Source organism: Triticum aestivum, chromosome 7B, assembly GCF_018294505.1.
Source record: "Triticum aestivum cultivar Chinese Spring chromosome 7B, IWGSC CS RefSeq v2.1, whole genome shotgun sequence".
NCBI classification, from domain to species: Eukaryota; Viridiplantae; Streptophyta; class Magnoliopsida; order Poales; family Poaceae; genus Triticum; species Triticum aestivum.
Genome location: NC_057813.1, coordinates 16,718,749 through 16,734,744, shown reverse-complemented (window position 1 = coordinate 16,734,744; position 15,996 = coordinate 16,718,749). Strand labels below are relative to the sequence as shown.

Below are 15,996 nucleotides of genomic sequence, written 5' to 3'. Positions count from 1 at the left end.
TCGTGCCACCCTCCAGATCTGCCTCCACCTCAATCCCCCATTGATGCGGGCGAGGTACCGCGCCCACGCGTGCGCGCACCCACCACCTAAGCAAAGGAGCGCTCGTCGCCGCCAACCTTGCCGCGCCACCAACCGAAGGAATCTCGTGGGGAAGAAGAGGGATGGAAAACCCTAGTTTTCTCCCAAAGGTGCCCAAAGAGAGAAGCGAGATGTGAATCACGGCTGACGATAATGGGTGTAGGTGGGAATATGAGGCGGCCGCTCCCCCTCCGCATCCCGTGGCCAGCTCATCCCCTTGGTCAGATCCGGGCCCGCCATGGCGGTGAGACCGCCATGGATCCACCTCAGCGTCTCACGTGCTGCCAGATGTAGCACATCCGGCCGCTGCATGGCTCCTCCCCTCCCCTCCCCCACCAGCATGCATGTCCCCACCCCCAGCGCCTCCGTGCATGACGATCGGTCAACCCGGTGACATGGGAAGGAAATGACCTGATCCGGCTCGATGCGCTCCCCCTCGTGCAAGTAACGCGCGTCCACTATCACACCTCGCGTGTCGACTAGGACCATGCGAAGTGCGCCGTGTCGGAGGATGATCTCGCGAGCGGCGGCGGTGAGCACGCGCGCCGTGACGAGGTCGGCGACATACGGGACGGGCCAGCGTGTCTCGGTGTCCATCCCAACTAATCCACATCAACCAACCCAACTATAATCTAGAAACACATCAAACAGAGCCGGAGGCCTAAATAAGTTCATCAAATCCCTGTACAATCATGCGAAAAAAGGTGCAAAAATACTGAACCACACAGCGACCAAACAAAAATAATAGAGCACACCAGCAAAATCACCAAACTCACGCTGCATCATGCATTGTCCAATTCTATGGTGGCGTCTTGTTGGGAGATCGGGCAGCAGCAGTATGAGTTGTGAGGACTGCCGTAATGCACTAATAATATAAAGCAGAAGCTAAACAAGAAGCGTGCATTTCTGCGTTGAATGGCACACGATATGTCCTCTTGGTTTGGGAGATGCATGGTCACGAACGTTGTTTCTCCAGCTTCAGGACAGGTTTGTGTTGATGCACAGCAATTTCCTGCTGCAACTCTTGCTTCAGCTCGTCGCCGTATGAACCCGTAAGCCATACTTCTTTAAGGCCCCATAGACGATGTAGGCCCGAGAGACGAAGAGACGATCCACTAGAGCACTGAACCTTGAGCGACTTGACATATAATGGCAACCAAGGAGCAAAAGTTACCTCTAACCTGTAGCGGCAATCAATCTTGATGACCTTGAAGTCAAGTGGCTCGGTGAAGGGCACGAACGCATCCCACTCACCATATAATGCTGGGTTACCAAAATGGAGCTCGCCGTCTTGAGTTGGCTTGACACGAAGACGACGGAACTTCTTGCATGGCAATTCTTCAATCAAGTCCATGTGGGCTTGCGTCGATACGGTCAATTCAAGATCAAAATTTTCAATTTTTTTGAAATTGTCCTGTTGCTTCACCCAGGCTGGTATTTGACATTGCCCCCCTAAAATCTTAAGGCTCTTTAAGTTTAAGGTCTTGGGTAAACACACTAAGAAGTCACCGGCCTCCTCCTCATCCTCGCCGAGTTGCACCGACAAGGACTCTAGATGGCCGTGGCCCGAGATGGCACAACACAACTCTTGCCAGTTATCACGGTTGATGCCGGACACCCCAAGCTTGCGCAGTTGGGTTAGCTTCTTGAGCTCCTCCAGGATGGCCTTCCCATGTGCACCTTTCACTCTCACAACACCAAGGTTATGCAAGGCCGTCAATTTCTCGATACCTACAGGGATCTCAACACCGCCATTATGAAGTTTTCGCCTGCGCAACTTGGATAACCAGCTTGATACCAAAGTACGTGCAGGCCTCCTCTTGGATGACGATGTTGATATCTCGATCACACCTGCTGATGTTGGTGGGTTGTTGATTGTGACCGTGCCAATACCGTCGACTTCAGGTGGCACTGTTGATGTTGATGAATCATCATCTCCTCCCAGTGCTACTTCCTCCACCATATCCTTAGTGCCGGCGCGAATGTATTGTAGCTTTTGCAGCTTGATGATAAATGGTGGTAGTGTGACTATAGAGGTGTACCTGACATCAAGTGTCTGCAGCTGCCTGAGGCCACCCAACAAGATGGGCAGACGGCTGACATTTGTGCATCCTCGTAGTGAGAGGAATTTGAGGCGAGGTGGTAGCTTATCAATCTTGTTGATATCATCATCTGTTAGATCTGACGTGTTTTCCAGATCAAGCACCCGTAGCAGTCTCATATTGGTAGAGATGAAGAATGACTTCCATGCCCCAAACACTGTCAAAGACCGTAGCCTCGAGAAATCAATGCTCTCAAACACAGTTATGTCCCTGTCCCAGCTGCTCCTTACCACAAGGTGTTGTCCTGTGTGTTGCGAGTTCGGGCTACAACGTCCCTCCAATGCAAATACAAGGTTCTCTTCCATTGGACGTGAGATGATGTATTCACGGAAGAAACCATTGACTTGGCACAAGACCTTATTTTCTTCCTGATGGATTATGCTCAACTTGACAAGCTCGGAGAACAAAATTTCCCCGTACTCCTCCGCGGTGTTACCAAATTTGTCCCTCGAGTAACCCTCTGCGATCCAACGCCTCAGCAGACGCCTCCTTCTGACATCCTGGTCTGCAGGAAAGACTGACAGATAGAAGATACATGGCTTGACTGAATCCGAGCAAGCATCAAAATATGACCGCATCCAAGAAAATAAACTGTTCAGGGTAGGATCAGTCTCCAAAATATCCATAAAATCAGCTTTCATATGCTCCATGTGATCTAGTACATCATATCTGGAGATCGGTATGAAGCATTTGCTAGCAGCAGCTAGTACTACTTTCGGAAGCCCGCCACACTTGGTTACGATAATGTTTGAAACCTTCGTCAACTCGGGAGTCAATAGAATGCGCTCACAGTTTACCTACAGTACAGTAATATATTATCTTTGCGATATTAATATATTTCCTTTGTCGAAAAACAGTGCAGTAATATATTAATAATGAAATATATGCATAAACAAATCAATCTGCTAAGGACACCAGCGTAGTATCAAACTTCCATTTACAATTAAGTTAATTGAACTGAACACCAAATCAAATTCAAGGGTTAACTGTGAAACCTGTAACAGACCTGAAATTGTGCTCAGAGAGATAAAATACAGTGTGGAATAAATCGCAGCATGTTCACTTGCTGACATGTGCACTATATATTCAAGTGGGAATTATTTTTCTGTATTTTTAAATTGTAACTATATTTCCACTCTTTGAATTTATATGTATCATACACTATTGATATGGAAACTACCTCGGTTTGGTATAAGAAAGATGTGGTTAAATAAAATGATTTTGTGAGCTGAGTGTTTTATTCTAACGTTTTTCAAATGTACAATTAAATTTTAAACTCATGCCATAATCCAAATGGGTAACATGCATCTCCATAATATACACGGTACTAAGGATGACAGAAGTTAGCTAGATTTGTTGAACCGAAGTACATCAATGCTTGAGAGTAAACGCACCTTCGTGAAGAGCATACGGGCTTTGCCGGCGTTAAAACATTTTATGTTTATGACTTTATCTTTCTCAGGTGTGCAATGCATGGCGATACTTGCTTCATTTGTAATGACCACGATGGTATTGTTATTCTGAGTAGGGTCGGTTAGGAAGGCGCCTTTTATCAAGTCCCAGTCATACGTGGACCGTACACCATCTATAACAAGGAAGCACTTTTCTTCACGTAAAATCTTACAACACTCTTGGATTGGATCTTGGCCTTCAATTACACCGATTGCTGCAGATTCTTTGGCTTCAAGATCATACGAGTGGAAATCGGAAAGTAAGTGTATGGAGAACTCAGTCAGACTGAACGGATATGGCATGTCGACCCAGATGTACTTCATAAATTTCGAGCTATGACGCATCTCGTCATATCCAAGCCGGGCGAAATGTGTTTTTCCAACACCAGCAATCCCCCACATAGAAGTCACACCAGAATTTCCTAAACATCCCATAAGGCATTTATGTTCATCGATTCCACGGTAAACATGATACTTCTCGACCCGGTCGTGAAGCTCTTCTGTTCTGCCACTGCTGCAAGAATGCTTGCCTTCAACGGATTCAGGTGTCTGCAAAGAAAATGAAGAAATCCAGAGGAAGCTGTTAAACCCGTAAAGAGGGAAAACATGCATAATTAATATGGAGAGATGCAACAAATGCAACTTTCTTGCCTTCCGTCCCATGACCAACAACATGAGAGAATTTTATTCATTCTGCACATTTTAGTTGCGAATGCATAGAACCTAAAATTCCAACTGGGGTCAGGGAAGTTGATTTCCTAGTTTAGCTGGACTAGTTCTGACAGTTTACCATGTTTTTTTTCAAAAACATGTTAGGATTAGAGCGGTCGAATCATTTCAGAATAAGTAGACGGTGAGTGGATGTTTGATGACCTAGCTCGGCAAGCGCACATGCATATCCGGAAGCTCTTGTTCAGGTACTCCTCCCCATATTAAATCGGAATAATACAATCGACAATAAACGCTGCTAAGGTCTATGTCTCATACCACTCATGTTCTGGTGTTTAGCCTATCAGCTTGGTCTAGTCTATTAAGCTATCAGGCGGTGCTTTTTATACTAGACCCAGACTACAACTGTGGCTCCATACAGATATTCGATCGATACCAGTTCCAACAAAATGGATCTTGCAGCAGAATGACTGTAATATGGACGATTTCTTTCTGTTTTCACCTCAAATTATTGCGGGAATTAAGTGCATCTATCGTTTCCTCCTATGATCACACTCAAGAGATCTAATTAATTTCTTGATGGCACAGCACACCGCTGAAATTTTCTGAGTTGTGCAAATTTCCCATTCATTAAGGTAAGGCCCTATGGAAGGATTCTCTCGTCCCAACTAAAAAATATATATGGGTATCTTTCTTTTTTGAGAAAATATATGTGGGTACCTATTGGAGTAGGATTTTCTATCATAGCTTGACACAAAACTAGTTAAGGTTTTCAACGGCGTAAAAGTTTCCAAAAAATCTTGAAAAAAAACTAAAACAACACACCTATAATATAACATGATCCAATGGAGCGATTGAAAAAATACAACTTTATGTGTCCTGGACAAATAAACAAGTAGTTCAGTATATATTTATATCGCTGTGAGCTGAAATGCTTGTTTTTTTTTTTGCCGAGGACACATATATGCATATTTTCAGAATCCCTCCATTGGATCATCTTATTACATTAGAGAGATGCTCCACTATTTATTTCATATTCTTTGATAACTTTTAAACTATTAAAAGCTTAGCGAGTCTAAACAAGTTCTATGGCAAGCTATGATAGACACGGTTTTACCGGTACCTGTTAGGTAAATAAATGCAGGATTACTTGTGCCAAGCCTAACATTCAAGATTCTTAAAGAATACGAGACCATAGATATTTGATTGTAGATAATAGATCAATATCCACATTTGGAAAAGAATCTCAAATTATAAAGTAAATTACAAACGTGATTAGGTATGCACTTCCTAACTTAAATTGTACTCCAACTAAAACTGCAATTCACCAAAATGCGTACTAGCTTAACACTTTACACCATATGTTCCGTACTGAAGTAGCCCCTTTAAACTAGAAGCAGCTTTATGAACTAGCAGAGAGTCTTCTATATCTAAATAGATATCCCTACTACTAGATTTTCCTCCACGTACCGCATCCCCTCAGTTATTAATAGTCCTCTGATCAAAATTTCCTTGCATCCTCACGTCATGCATGTACACATAAGTTACAATTTTGCATTAGAATATCCATGCAAACTATATCACTCCATCGAGTCATGCATGTCTTTTTCTTCAGGGAACCAAGTCATGCATGTCAGTCACAAGTTTTTTGTTTGTGTTGATTTTTGTATGGTCATGAATGGTATATGTGTTGAACGCTTGGAGCAAAAATATATAGTTCATACTTCACATTTTTTGTGGAAGATGGTGTCACCCTAAGCTCAATACAAATATTTTTTTTATCTTTGTATACATAATTTGGCCACATACTTCATAGGATTTATTTAAATGTAAATCGACAACACTCTTACATTCATTTTACTACTTAGTGTTCACTGTTTAAACACCTATTTATGCACTTGTTTTGACACGGTTCCTGCAGCAACGTGTGTGGGTCATCATCTTTGACCATTACTTTTTTTATGTAGTAACATGTTAACAAAAATAAATAAACTACAACCTATATATGTAATGTATTCTGTTATGAGAAATGTAGGGATGCAGTTTCCAGTGGACCGATATATATAAGTACCGATCACATATTAAAGTCAAAGAGTGTAAACGAAGAAACGAGGGAGTATCGCACGGGAATTAACCACAAACTTATGACTAGCACTAAAGTTTGTGAAAGTAGTTGATTGTCTTTGGTGCTAACCTTTAGGGAGAAGGCACAGAGAGATTGACCATCAGAGAAGTGTTTGAGGTCCCATACTTGGTACGGCTTCCCCGTGCACAAAAGTGCAATCCGCAAGTCATGTGTTGCCACGACGATTCGGCTGCCATTGTTGCTTTCTGGCAGGCACATTTTGATGGCATCCCACTGTACCACATCAGATAGTTCCTCTATAATGATGAGATACCGTTGCTCATCGCTTACTTGCTGCATGAGCTCGGCCTTCATGAGATTGTCTTCCTTAACCACCGCCTCCTTCATCATTTTGCGGAAGTCTACATGATCTGCATTATTTGGTTGGTGAGATGTCGGGAAGAACTGAGCCAACACGTTCTTGAGGAACTCGTCGGGGTCAAATGGATCCACCAGCTTTACCCAAGCGCGATTTTTGAATTCTTTGCAGATTTCAAGATCACAGTACGCCTTCCTGAAAATGGACGTCTTCCCAAGATCTGCACCTCCGGTACTACTTCCCCATACCGAGATCACTAGCAGGCCAGTGTCCTCACTCATGATGAGTGTTGTGAGGTCGCCCATGCCCCGTCGCTTACCCATGGCGTCCCACACCTCGTTCAGGATGTGGAAAGCTGAGCCGGTAGTGGCCGGCGGCACCACCACCGGAAGTGAGACTTCAGGCTTGGAGGAGCTGGAACCCGAGTCAGTGATGAGGTTGTAGCGCGTGTTCCTCTGGCTTACATCCTCGACTCTGGCTTTGAGCTGTTTTATCTCAGCGACCGCCAGGTCAAGGGGCAGCGGCGGCGCCATGCAGGACGGCAGCACACGCCACAGCCAGGACCAGGTGGACCTGTTGTCGAGGTGGACAACAAACTCGACGCAGTCCTCGACATCAAAGGCAAGGTCTCGGATCTGCCTCACCCAGGTCTGCACCACTTCATTCTTGGCACGCTCGGTGTTAGCGATGTTGAGGAACGATTGCATCATTTGAAATTCGCCTGTGATGAACACCAGGTCGTGCTGCACCCTCACCTTCAGCTTGGCCTCCTCCTCTATCGCCGACTTGACCCTGATCAGCGTCCCCTCCACCGCCGTCTTGGTCAGCCCAAGTGCGAACTCCGCCATTATTGCCCTCTCGGTTGTGGCTCTCCTATGATCCTATCTAGCAAGGTCTTGTGTTTGCTGTGTACCTAGTTGTGTGGAAGAGGCTTACCAATTGATGCCGCCTATAATGCTTGGGGTTAGGCAAGTGATGGAGCAGCTGCAAGCTAGGCAGCCAATTTGTACTACTAATAATATTGTACAGTTAGATCCAATCGTAGAACAAGTGGCCGGCAGCTAATTTGTACTACTACTATTATACAGTTAGATCCAATCGTGGAACAAGTGGCCTTGAATCAAATAATTAATCTGCACTGGCAACAACATTCTCTAATCAAGCACATAATCCTGAGCTGCTTTTGAGGGTAACATGCATGCATGTTGTAGGGTGGTTAGATTTATAAGAATGGCAGGAATTAAGTAATTCTTGTACAATTTGAGCAGACGTACATACCAACAATTATCAGCCAGCTCATCCGTGAAAAAGCTGTGAATGCGACGGCGAATGTCCAACTCTAGCGATTGTCACATGCATGTGGGGAGTATATTGACAAAAACAATGCGATTAATCAACTAAAGTGACCCACCGGTCCCTCAAAAAAAGGTAACCTACCGGCCGGCATAAACAGATTGAACAATATAAAACACAATAATAACATTGTTTATACAATTAAGAAAAAGTACTTTCTGTCCCTGAACTCAGCTATTGCATAATTTGCGTAAACACCGAAAACCGTGCAAGTTTTATATGTCTTCACCTTTCAAAGCATAATTTACGTAAATGCCGAAACCTTGCAACTTTTATATATCTTATTAAACTTTAAAAATAGTTTTGCATGGGTGGAATTCAGAGTTTAGCTAATTATACATCCTAAACAATTCTCAAAAATCATATATGTGCTTCATGTACATGAGCACCTACAAAAATATACATCATGATTTGTGAACACTAGTCATCAACCCGAGCGTTTGCACGGGCTAGCCAATTTTAGATAGGTGTATATAAGTGAAACATTTATTAACATATGTTTGTATGCAAAATTTATCAGAACTAAAAATATACAATGAAGCATACAAATGAGAGAAAGATTGCATGCATTGACTACCAAGTAGCTAAAAGGAATTGGAAATTTTCAGTCTGTGCGCATCTCACTTTCTCCCGATGGACCATTCCATCATCAGCAGACTACTTGAAATATAGATGGTGTAGTTTGTTCCGTACTGATGGCATTTCTAAAAAGTGTATCCAACATATGTCTAAATGGAAGTGTCTAAGGAGTAAGGGAACTTGCATGCGACTTATGTTAGATAATTTTATTTTAGTTGGGTGATCCGCCTTGCCACTGTAACTACTTCAGACTTTGATCATCGAATATTGGTGCCGAAGCGTATGATTTCATTGATAGACAGGAGAGAGAGAGAGAGAGAGAGAGATAGATAGATAGAGAGAGAGAGAGAGAGAGAGAGAGAGTATAGGGGATCAGATTACACAAGCGTAATCGAATCCAAGTGAGCAGGATGTTGGGGCTGGACAGCAACAATGCGCTGCACAAATTCACCGACACGGCAAATATGCATACTACACAGCCCCCTCCACTTGTGATGAACTTTGAGGACAGCTTCAACCAACAAGTAAGCAGCGGAATAACACAAACAGCATGCACAGGTGACACATGATTTAACGTGGAAAAACCTCCTCAACTTGAGGAGTAAAAAACCACGGCTGTGGACCGACCGGTCCACACAACTTCACTATGAGAATGATGAGTACAAAGTATTCTCTAGAACCTCTAGAGAGATTTACAACACACTCTCCACGTTGTCAATCGGCAACAGCAACAACAACCACAAGAAGCAAGATTTCAGCAAAGCAGAGTTTACACAGCTTCTGTACCCTTCAGTGTTTTGTAAACTGCTCTTAAACCGCTGAACCAAACAGCACCAAATTTTGTAGACAAGTAGACACATGAGTTCTTGGCATCCCCTCCAAATTTCAGCTCAATCGGACATCATTTGCCTACCCAAACTGTTCGTCTCCCAAAACTACTCTGTTCTGAAACTGCAGCAGTGAGAGCTGACGAAACCACTCTCAAATATGATGCTCCACTGACCCAAACCTCAAACCAGCTAACCAGATCGAAGTACTCAAAGTAAGGAACGATCTCACCAAGTTTGGGGTCGATCCAAGCACGTTTGAGCCTCCAACCACCAGCTTGAACACTGTCTAGTCAGATGCACCAAATCTGGACAGAACATCTGCTTCTTCTTCTTCCTCTCTCTCAGGTTGTGTTTTCTCTTGTTTGCTCTCTCTCTCTCACTCTCACGAATGGAAGCCACCACCAGCAAGAGGTGGGGTGGCTAGGGTTTTCTCCTTGCTTCACTTCCCTTGGAAGCACTCTCAACCGTTGGATGCAGCGAGAATCAAAGGCTGACATGTGTTGAACTTATGGGCTGATGTTGGGCTGCCAACACACCTCCATGTGGAGGGACTTAGCCCAACAAACTCCCCCTCCCGACATCATGGAGGGTCTCACTGCCTTCCAGCAGCCATGCCAGCGAACCGGTGGCATACTTCAAGCTTCTTCCTTGTCACCACTTTAGTCAACATATCAGCCGCATTGTCATCGGTGTGAACCTTCTCAAGTTGCATCTGCTTGGAATACAACACATCTCGAATCCAATGATAACGGACTTCTATATGCTTAGACCTTGAATGAAAGCTTGCATTCTTACTCAAGTGGATAGCACTTTGGTTGTCACAAAACAACACATACTTGTCTTGCTTAAAACCAAGCTCACAAGCCAACCGTTTCAGCCATAATAGCTCTTTGCTCGCCTCTGTTACAGCAATGAATTCAGCTTTAGTTGTATTCAATGCCACACACTTTTGCAGCCTGCGTTGCCATGACACCGCTCCCCCTGCATAGGTAACCAAGTAACCTGAAGTAGACTTCCTTCTGTCAACATCTCCAGCCATGTCAGAATCTGAAAAAGCAATCAGCTTGGCCTCACCATCACCAAAGCAAAGTTTCAGATTTGTGCTGCCCTGGAGATATCTCAAAATCCACTTCACGGCATCCCAATGAAGTCTTCCTGGATTGGACATAAATCTGCTCACAGTACTAATTGCATGAGCAATGTCAGGCCTTGTACACACCATAGCATACATCAAACTCCCAACCACTGAAGCATAAGGAACATGATGCATTTCCTTTTTCTGCTCATCAGTGGTAGGACATTTCTTTTTGCTCAACTTGAAATGGGCTGCTAGTGGACAACTCACAACTCTAGCATTTTCCATCCTGAACTTCTAAAGTACCTTCTCAATATACTTCTCTTGAGACAAATACAACTTGTTGCAATTTCTGTCTCGCTCAATTCTCATTCCGAGAATGTTCTTTGCTGGACCTAAGTCTTTCATGGCAAAACATTTGCTCAACTCCTTCTTCAACTTAGCAATTCTAGAGACATTCTTGCCAACAATCAGGATATCATCAACATAGAGCAATAATATGATGACATCATTACCTGAGAACCTCTGAATAAACACATAATAGTCTGAGCTACACTTCTTGTAGACTTGCTCCCCCCATGACAGTTTCAAACTTCATGTACCATTGTCTTGGTGCTTGTTTCAGGCCATAGAGACTTTTCTTCAGCTTGCACACATAGTCTTCTTTGCCTTTCACAAGAAACCCCTCAGGTTGCTCCATGTATATTTCTTCCTCCAACTCACCATGAAGGAATGTAGTCTTCACATCCATTTGCTCAACCTCCAAGTTGAGACTTGCTGCCATGCCAAGGATTACTCTTATGGATGTCATCTTCACAACCGGAGAAACGATCTCATCATAGTTAATGCCTTTTCTCTGGCCGAATCCTTTTACAACTAGCCTGGCCTTGTACCTTGGATGTGATGTGTGCTCTTCTTGCTTGATTCTATAGACCCACTTGTTCTTCAAAATTTTCTTGCCCTTGGGCAACTTCACCAACTCATAAGTATGATTCTTATGCAAGGAATCTATCTCTTCTTGCATAGCATTTTTTCACTCCTTCTTGTGCTCATCTTCCATTGCATCTGCAAAGCATTCAGGTTCTGAACCGTTAGATAATAACACCACGTATTGATCTGAGGGATACCTGCTGGAAAGAATTCGACCCCTATTGGATCTTCTGAGTGGAGCAGCTGGTGGACTTTCTTGTGCTGGTGCTTCCTGTTGATCTGGATCATCAACTTCAGCATCATACCCTTGTTGCTGCTGTCGGTGTCAAAACCGGCGGATCTCGGGTAGGGGGTCCCGAACTGTGCGTTTAAGGCTAATGGTAACAGGAGGTGGGGGACACAATGTTTACCCAGGTTCGGGCCCTCTCGATGGAGGTAATACCCTACTTCCTGCTTGATTGATCTTGATGATATGAGTATTACAAGAGTTGATCTACCACGAGATCGTAGAGGCTAAACCCTAGAAGCTAGCCTATGATTATGATTATTGTTCCCGTCCTACGGACTAAACCCTCCGGTTTATATAGACACCGGAGGGGGCTAGGGTTACACAGAGTCAGTTACAGAGAAGGAGATCTATATATCCGGATTGCCAAGCTTGCCTTCCACGCAAAGGAGAGTCCCACCCGGACACGGGACGAAGTCTTCAATCTTGTATATCTTCATAGTCCAACAGTCCTAACCCTAAACCCTAATCCAGGACTCCCTCAGTAGCCCCTGAACTAGGCTTCAATGATGATGAGTTCGACGCGCAGATTGTCTTCGGCATTGCAAGGCGGGTTCCTTCTCCGAATACTCCATAGAAGATTTTGAACACAAGGATCGTGTCCAGCTCTGCAAAACAAATTCCACATACCACCGTAGAGAGTACAATATTCCACAAATCTAATCTGCTGACAACTTTTCACGGCATGACATCACGCCATGGCCTGGTCATTATTCGAACCATTTTTCTCAACCTGCTACTGCGCATATTGCGAGGCGGTTTTATTGGCACGTCTTGTCGAAGCAGATATTGTGTCCCCCAATCTCGGGATTCTCAACAATACGGGTATGGGTAACCCAACCGCACCATCAACGCGGCGCTTGGGGAATAAGCGAGTTTACCGGGTAAGTGGGGAGGTGCAGGATCCCTGCTGCCTTTATAAGGAGATAAGGACTCCCCTTTTTCACACACGCCTTCTTCTTCCTCTGCTCATCCATTCCCCCTTGCTTGAGCCCCAGCGCCCAAGTGTTCGTCCTTTCCACCCACAAAAGGCCTTCTGAAAATGTCCGGATCTGGAGCAGGAGGCAAGTGGATGGCCTCTACTGTCTGGGAGAAGGATATCAAAAAGCTTCGGGAGGCCGGGTATCTGGCCAAGAAAATCAGCCACTGTCTTCCGGCGGCGGGACAGATTGTCCCTACTCCGGAACCCCACGAGAGGGTTGTATTCCTCCCTCATTTTGGCCGCGGGCTAGGGTTTCCCCTCCACCCATTCGTTCGCGTCATCATGTATTATTACGGGATCGATTTTCATGATCTATCCCCCAATTCCTTCCTCAACATCTCGACATTCATCATCGTGTGCGAGGCCTTTCTCCGCATCTCGCCACACTTCAGCTTATGGCTGAAGATCTTTAATGTGAAGCCCAAGGTAGTGAGCGGCGAGCACGCCGAGTGCGGAGGTGCCATGGTTAGCAAGATGCCCAATGTCACATGGCCAACACGTAGTTTTAATGATTCCGTCAAAGAGTGGCAACAACAGTGGTTTTACGTCACTGAGCCGCGCGGCATGGAATGGGCCGCTGCTCCCGAGTTCCGATCCAGAGCCCCCCCTGCGGCTTACGTCCTGGCCCAAGAAGGGCCTAAACTGGTCTTCGTCTGAAGAACTGTCGGTGCTCCAGACGCGCGTCAAGGATATGGAAGACAAGAATATCAAACTTGTCAATGTGGTCCAGGTGATGTTAGTTCGCCGGATCCTTCCTTGACAACACCGGGCTTGCAATTTATGGGAATTTGACCCAGCCAAGCACCAGACCCTGCAAGAGCTCTTTGGCTTCTCGCACAAAGACATCTGGAAGGTGCTTTTCAAGTCCGGCAAATCATGGCCGGACTTAGCCGAGGACCCCGGGTACCAACTGTCCCGCCCTGCGAGTTCGGTAAGTCATTATAAGTTTTATTCGCATAACCCAAGGAAAATGCTTAATGTGTTTTCCACAACTCTCCTACGGCTGGACAAAGAAGACGGGGCGGATCTACTGTCCGGCCCCATTGCCTGAAGAACCGGCCGGCCCACTTCTAACGAAGATGCTAGTCCCGGCGCCTTATAAGGCGCCGAAGAAGAAGGCCGAGAAGGAGGCCAAAAATACCAGGGGCGGCCTCCGTCGCCGTGGCGCCTCGAACGCAATATCCGAAGACTCCAATGCACGTTCTACCTCCGAAGAGGACGAGGAGGAGGAGGAAGACAAATCCCCAGCGGGGGGAAGAAAGAAGAGGACAGCCTCCACATCCTTGGAGGCCGAGTCGCCTAAGAGGGGAAAAACTCCTCTTCCGGAGGAGTCCACTGCTGCCGCCGACAGCAGCCTAGAGTGGGATCCCAGGGCCTAGCCCCTGGTGAACTCGTGAGTATATAAAATCCGAACGCATTTACGCATCCGGACTCACTATGGCATGACTTTTTAATCGTTGAGCCATACTTTTTTGCAGTCCAGCAAGGTCCCGCACCGAATGATCCTCATCAGAGGATTTATTGGGTTTGGGCGCTATGGACAGCGAGATGCCCCCGAAGGCCCCTTCCCCAACACACGTGAATGACACCGAGGCATCATCATAGAGGGACCCAGGCCCGAAAGGGAGGGGGGAAGATCGTCAAGGCGGTACCAGAAGGTCAAACTTCTGTGGCCGAACAGACGGGAGAAAAGGCTCCCATGGACATCGACGGCGGGGGCTATCTCGAATTTGGCCACCGGCCGGACACCATTCCGGAGACCGGTATGGCTCCAGAATCAGGCAGGTAGCCTCCCTCGACTGGATGGGGTGCGCCTGTTCTGTTGGCAACCTCTGTCCAACCAGTGGTGCCGGATAGTTTACTGGCGGCGCTGAGGAGCGACTCCATCATTGAAGAACACCGTGCCCTTATGGGTACGGTGATTGAGAAGATTCAGTCCGCTGAGATTGGACTGAATGAAGCCTGCATCGGCCTTATAAGAGGCTTTGAGGTATGTTTTATGAGGTTTCGAGGAGTGCCATAGTATAGATAGTAGCCCCTGATACACTGTTCAGTGAAAGAAAGAACCGGACAGAGGATTGAATTTATGTTCGCATGAGAGTCACTTGATGGCATATATCTCTCTTCTTTTATAAGCAGGCGTCTGTAGCGACTGTTGCCTCTCATACTGCGGAAGTCTCCGGACTGAATCAAAGTCTGGAGTGAGCCAAAGAAGAACTTGGCCAGTTGAAAAGGCAGTTGGAGGATAAACAAGGTATGCACAAACCTTGCTCGCGTTCAGTGCGAACGAATTTTTAGTATGATAAAAATATGTTTCATGATTTGCTCTAGGGGCGATGACCGAAGTCGAGGCTCTTAAGAAGGTTGTGTCCGAGGCCGAGAAAAAGGCAGCCGCAGAGGAGGCCCTTCGTGAGAAGCACGAGGCCAGTGTTATCGAAGCTGAGCAAGAGCTTCAAGAGGCCGTGAAGAAATGCGATGCCTTGGAGCAGAGTCTAACGGAGAAAGAATCCGAACTCACCAAGGCTCATCAGGCCGCACGTGATGCCCGGAGGGAAACCCAAGGTGCCTGCAGGAGATCCAAGAGGCGAGGAAGATCACGGCGGGTAAGGCTTTTTCCATGTAAAGCGAGTATTTGGGGAGAAAATCATGTTTCTAATTTTGAGTTCAGATTTCTCCAGGGGTATTTGCGGAGCTGCCATGCAACATATCTGATGCCGCCCAATTCTACCGAGCCAAAGAAAGGAACACTATGGATAAGCTCTTCTGGTCGCAGTATCTGTCACTGAATTATCCGGTGCCTTTTGCTGATCAACTGAAACAGCTGATCGAACTGCATAAGGCGGCCGAGCTAGCCATGAAGGATTTGATTATCCGACTATGGCCCGCCGAGCCGATTCCAAGCGGCTACTTCGGGCTCGTGAAGCGGATTGTGAGTGCCTGCCCTCGGCTTGACGTCATCAAGCGGTCGGTCTGTATGGAGGGTGCATGAATGGCCTTCGCCCGTGCAAAGGTGCACTGAGGGAAGATGGATGCTGAAAAGCTGATGACCGAGGGACCGCCGAAGGGGAAGGAGCACCGCAAGCCTGAGTTATATTATGATAGTGTCCTTAAAGGATCCCGCCTTGCGGCGGAGCAATGTACCAAGGACATTATATTTCCGTGAATACAATCATGTTGTCCTTTGTAATGTTAAACAAGGTCGTTTCTATTATTGATT

General features: G+C 45.9%; 1 protein-coding gene across 1 annotated transcript; it reads right to left on the bottom strand.

The window, feature by feature from the left end:
- Positions 1 to 700: 700 nt before the first annotated feature.
- On the bottom strand, positions 701 to 7,629 carry LOC123160714 (disease resistance protein Pik-2). The gene is made up of 3 exons (XM_044578560.1): positions 6,495 to 7,629; positions 3,575 to 4,180; positions 701 to 2,977 (listed from the first exon to the last, which is right to left on the bottom strand). Exons 1-3 carry the CDS (start codon positions 7,590 to 7,592, stop codon positions 1,034 to 1,036), a joined length of 3,648 nt encoding a protein of 1,215 aa, XP_044434495.1. The 5' UTR covers positions 7,593 to 7,629; the 3' UTR covers positions 701 to 1,033.
- Positions 7,630 to 15,996: the final 8,367 nt, after the last annotated feature.

Excerpts from the sequence above, each read along its gene's own strand:
- LOC123160714 (XM_044578560.1), bottom strand. The coding sequence starts at position 7,592 with ATGGCGGAGTTCGCACTTGGGCTGACCAAGACGGCGGTGGAGGGGACG. Across the intron at positions 4,181-6,494 it reads TCTGTGCCTTCTCCCTAAAG|ACACCTGAATCCGTTGAAGG; the intron begins GTTAGCACCAAA and ends TTTTCTTTGCAG. Across the intron at positions 2,978-3,574 it reads CCCGTATGCTCTTCACGAAG|GTAAACTGTGAGCGCATTCT; the intron begins GTGCGTTTACTC and ends ACTGTACTGTAG.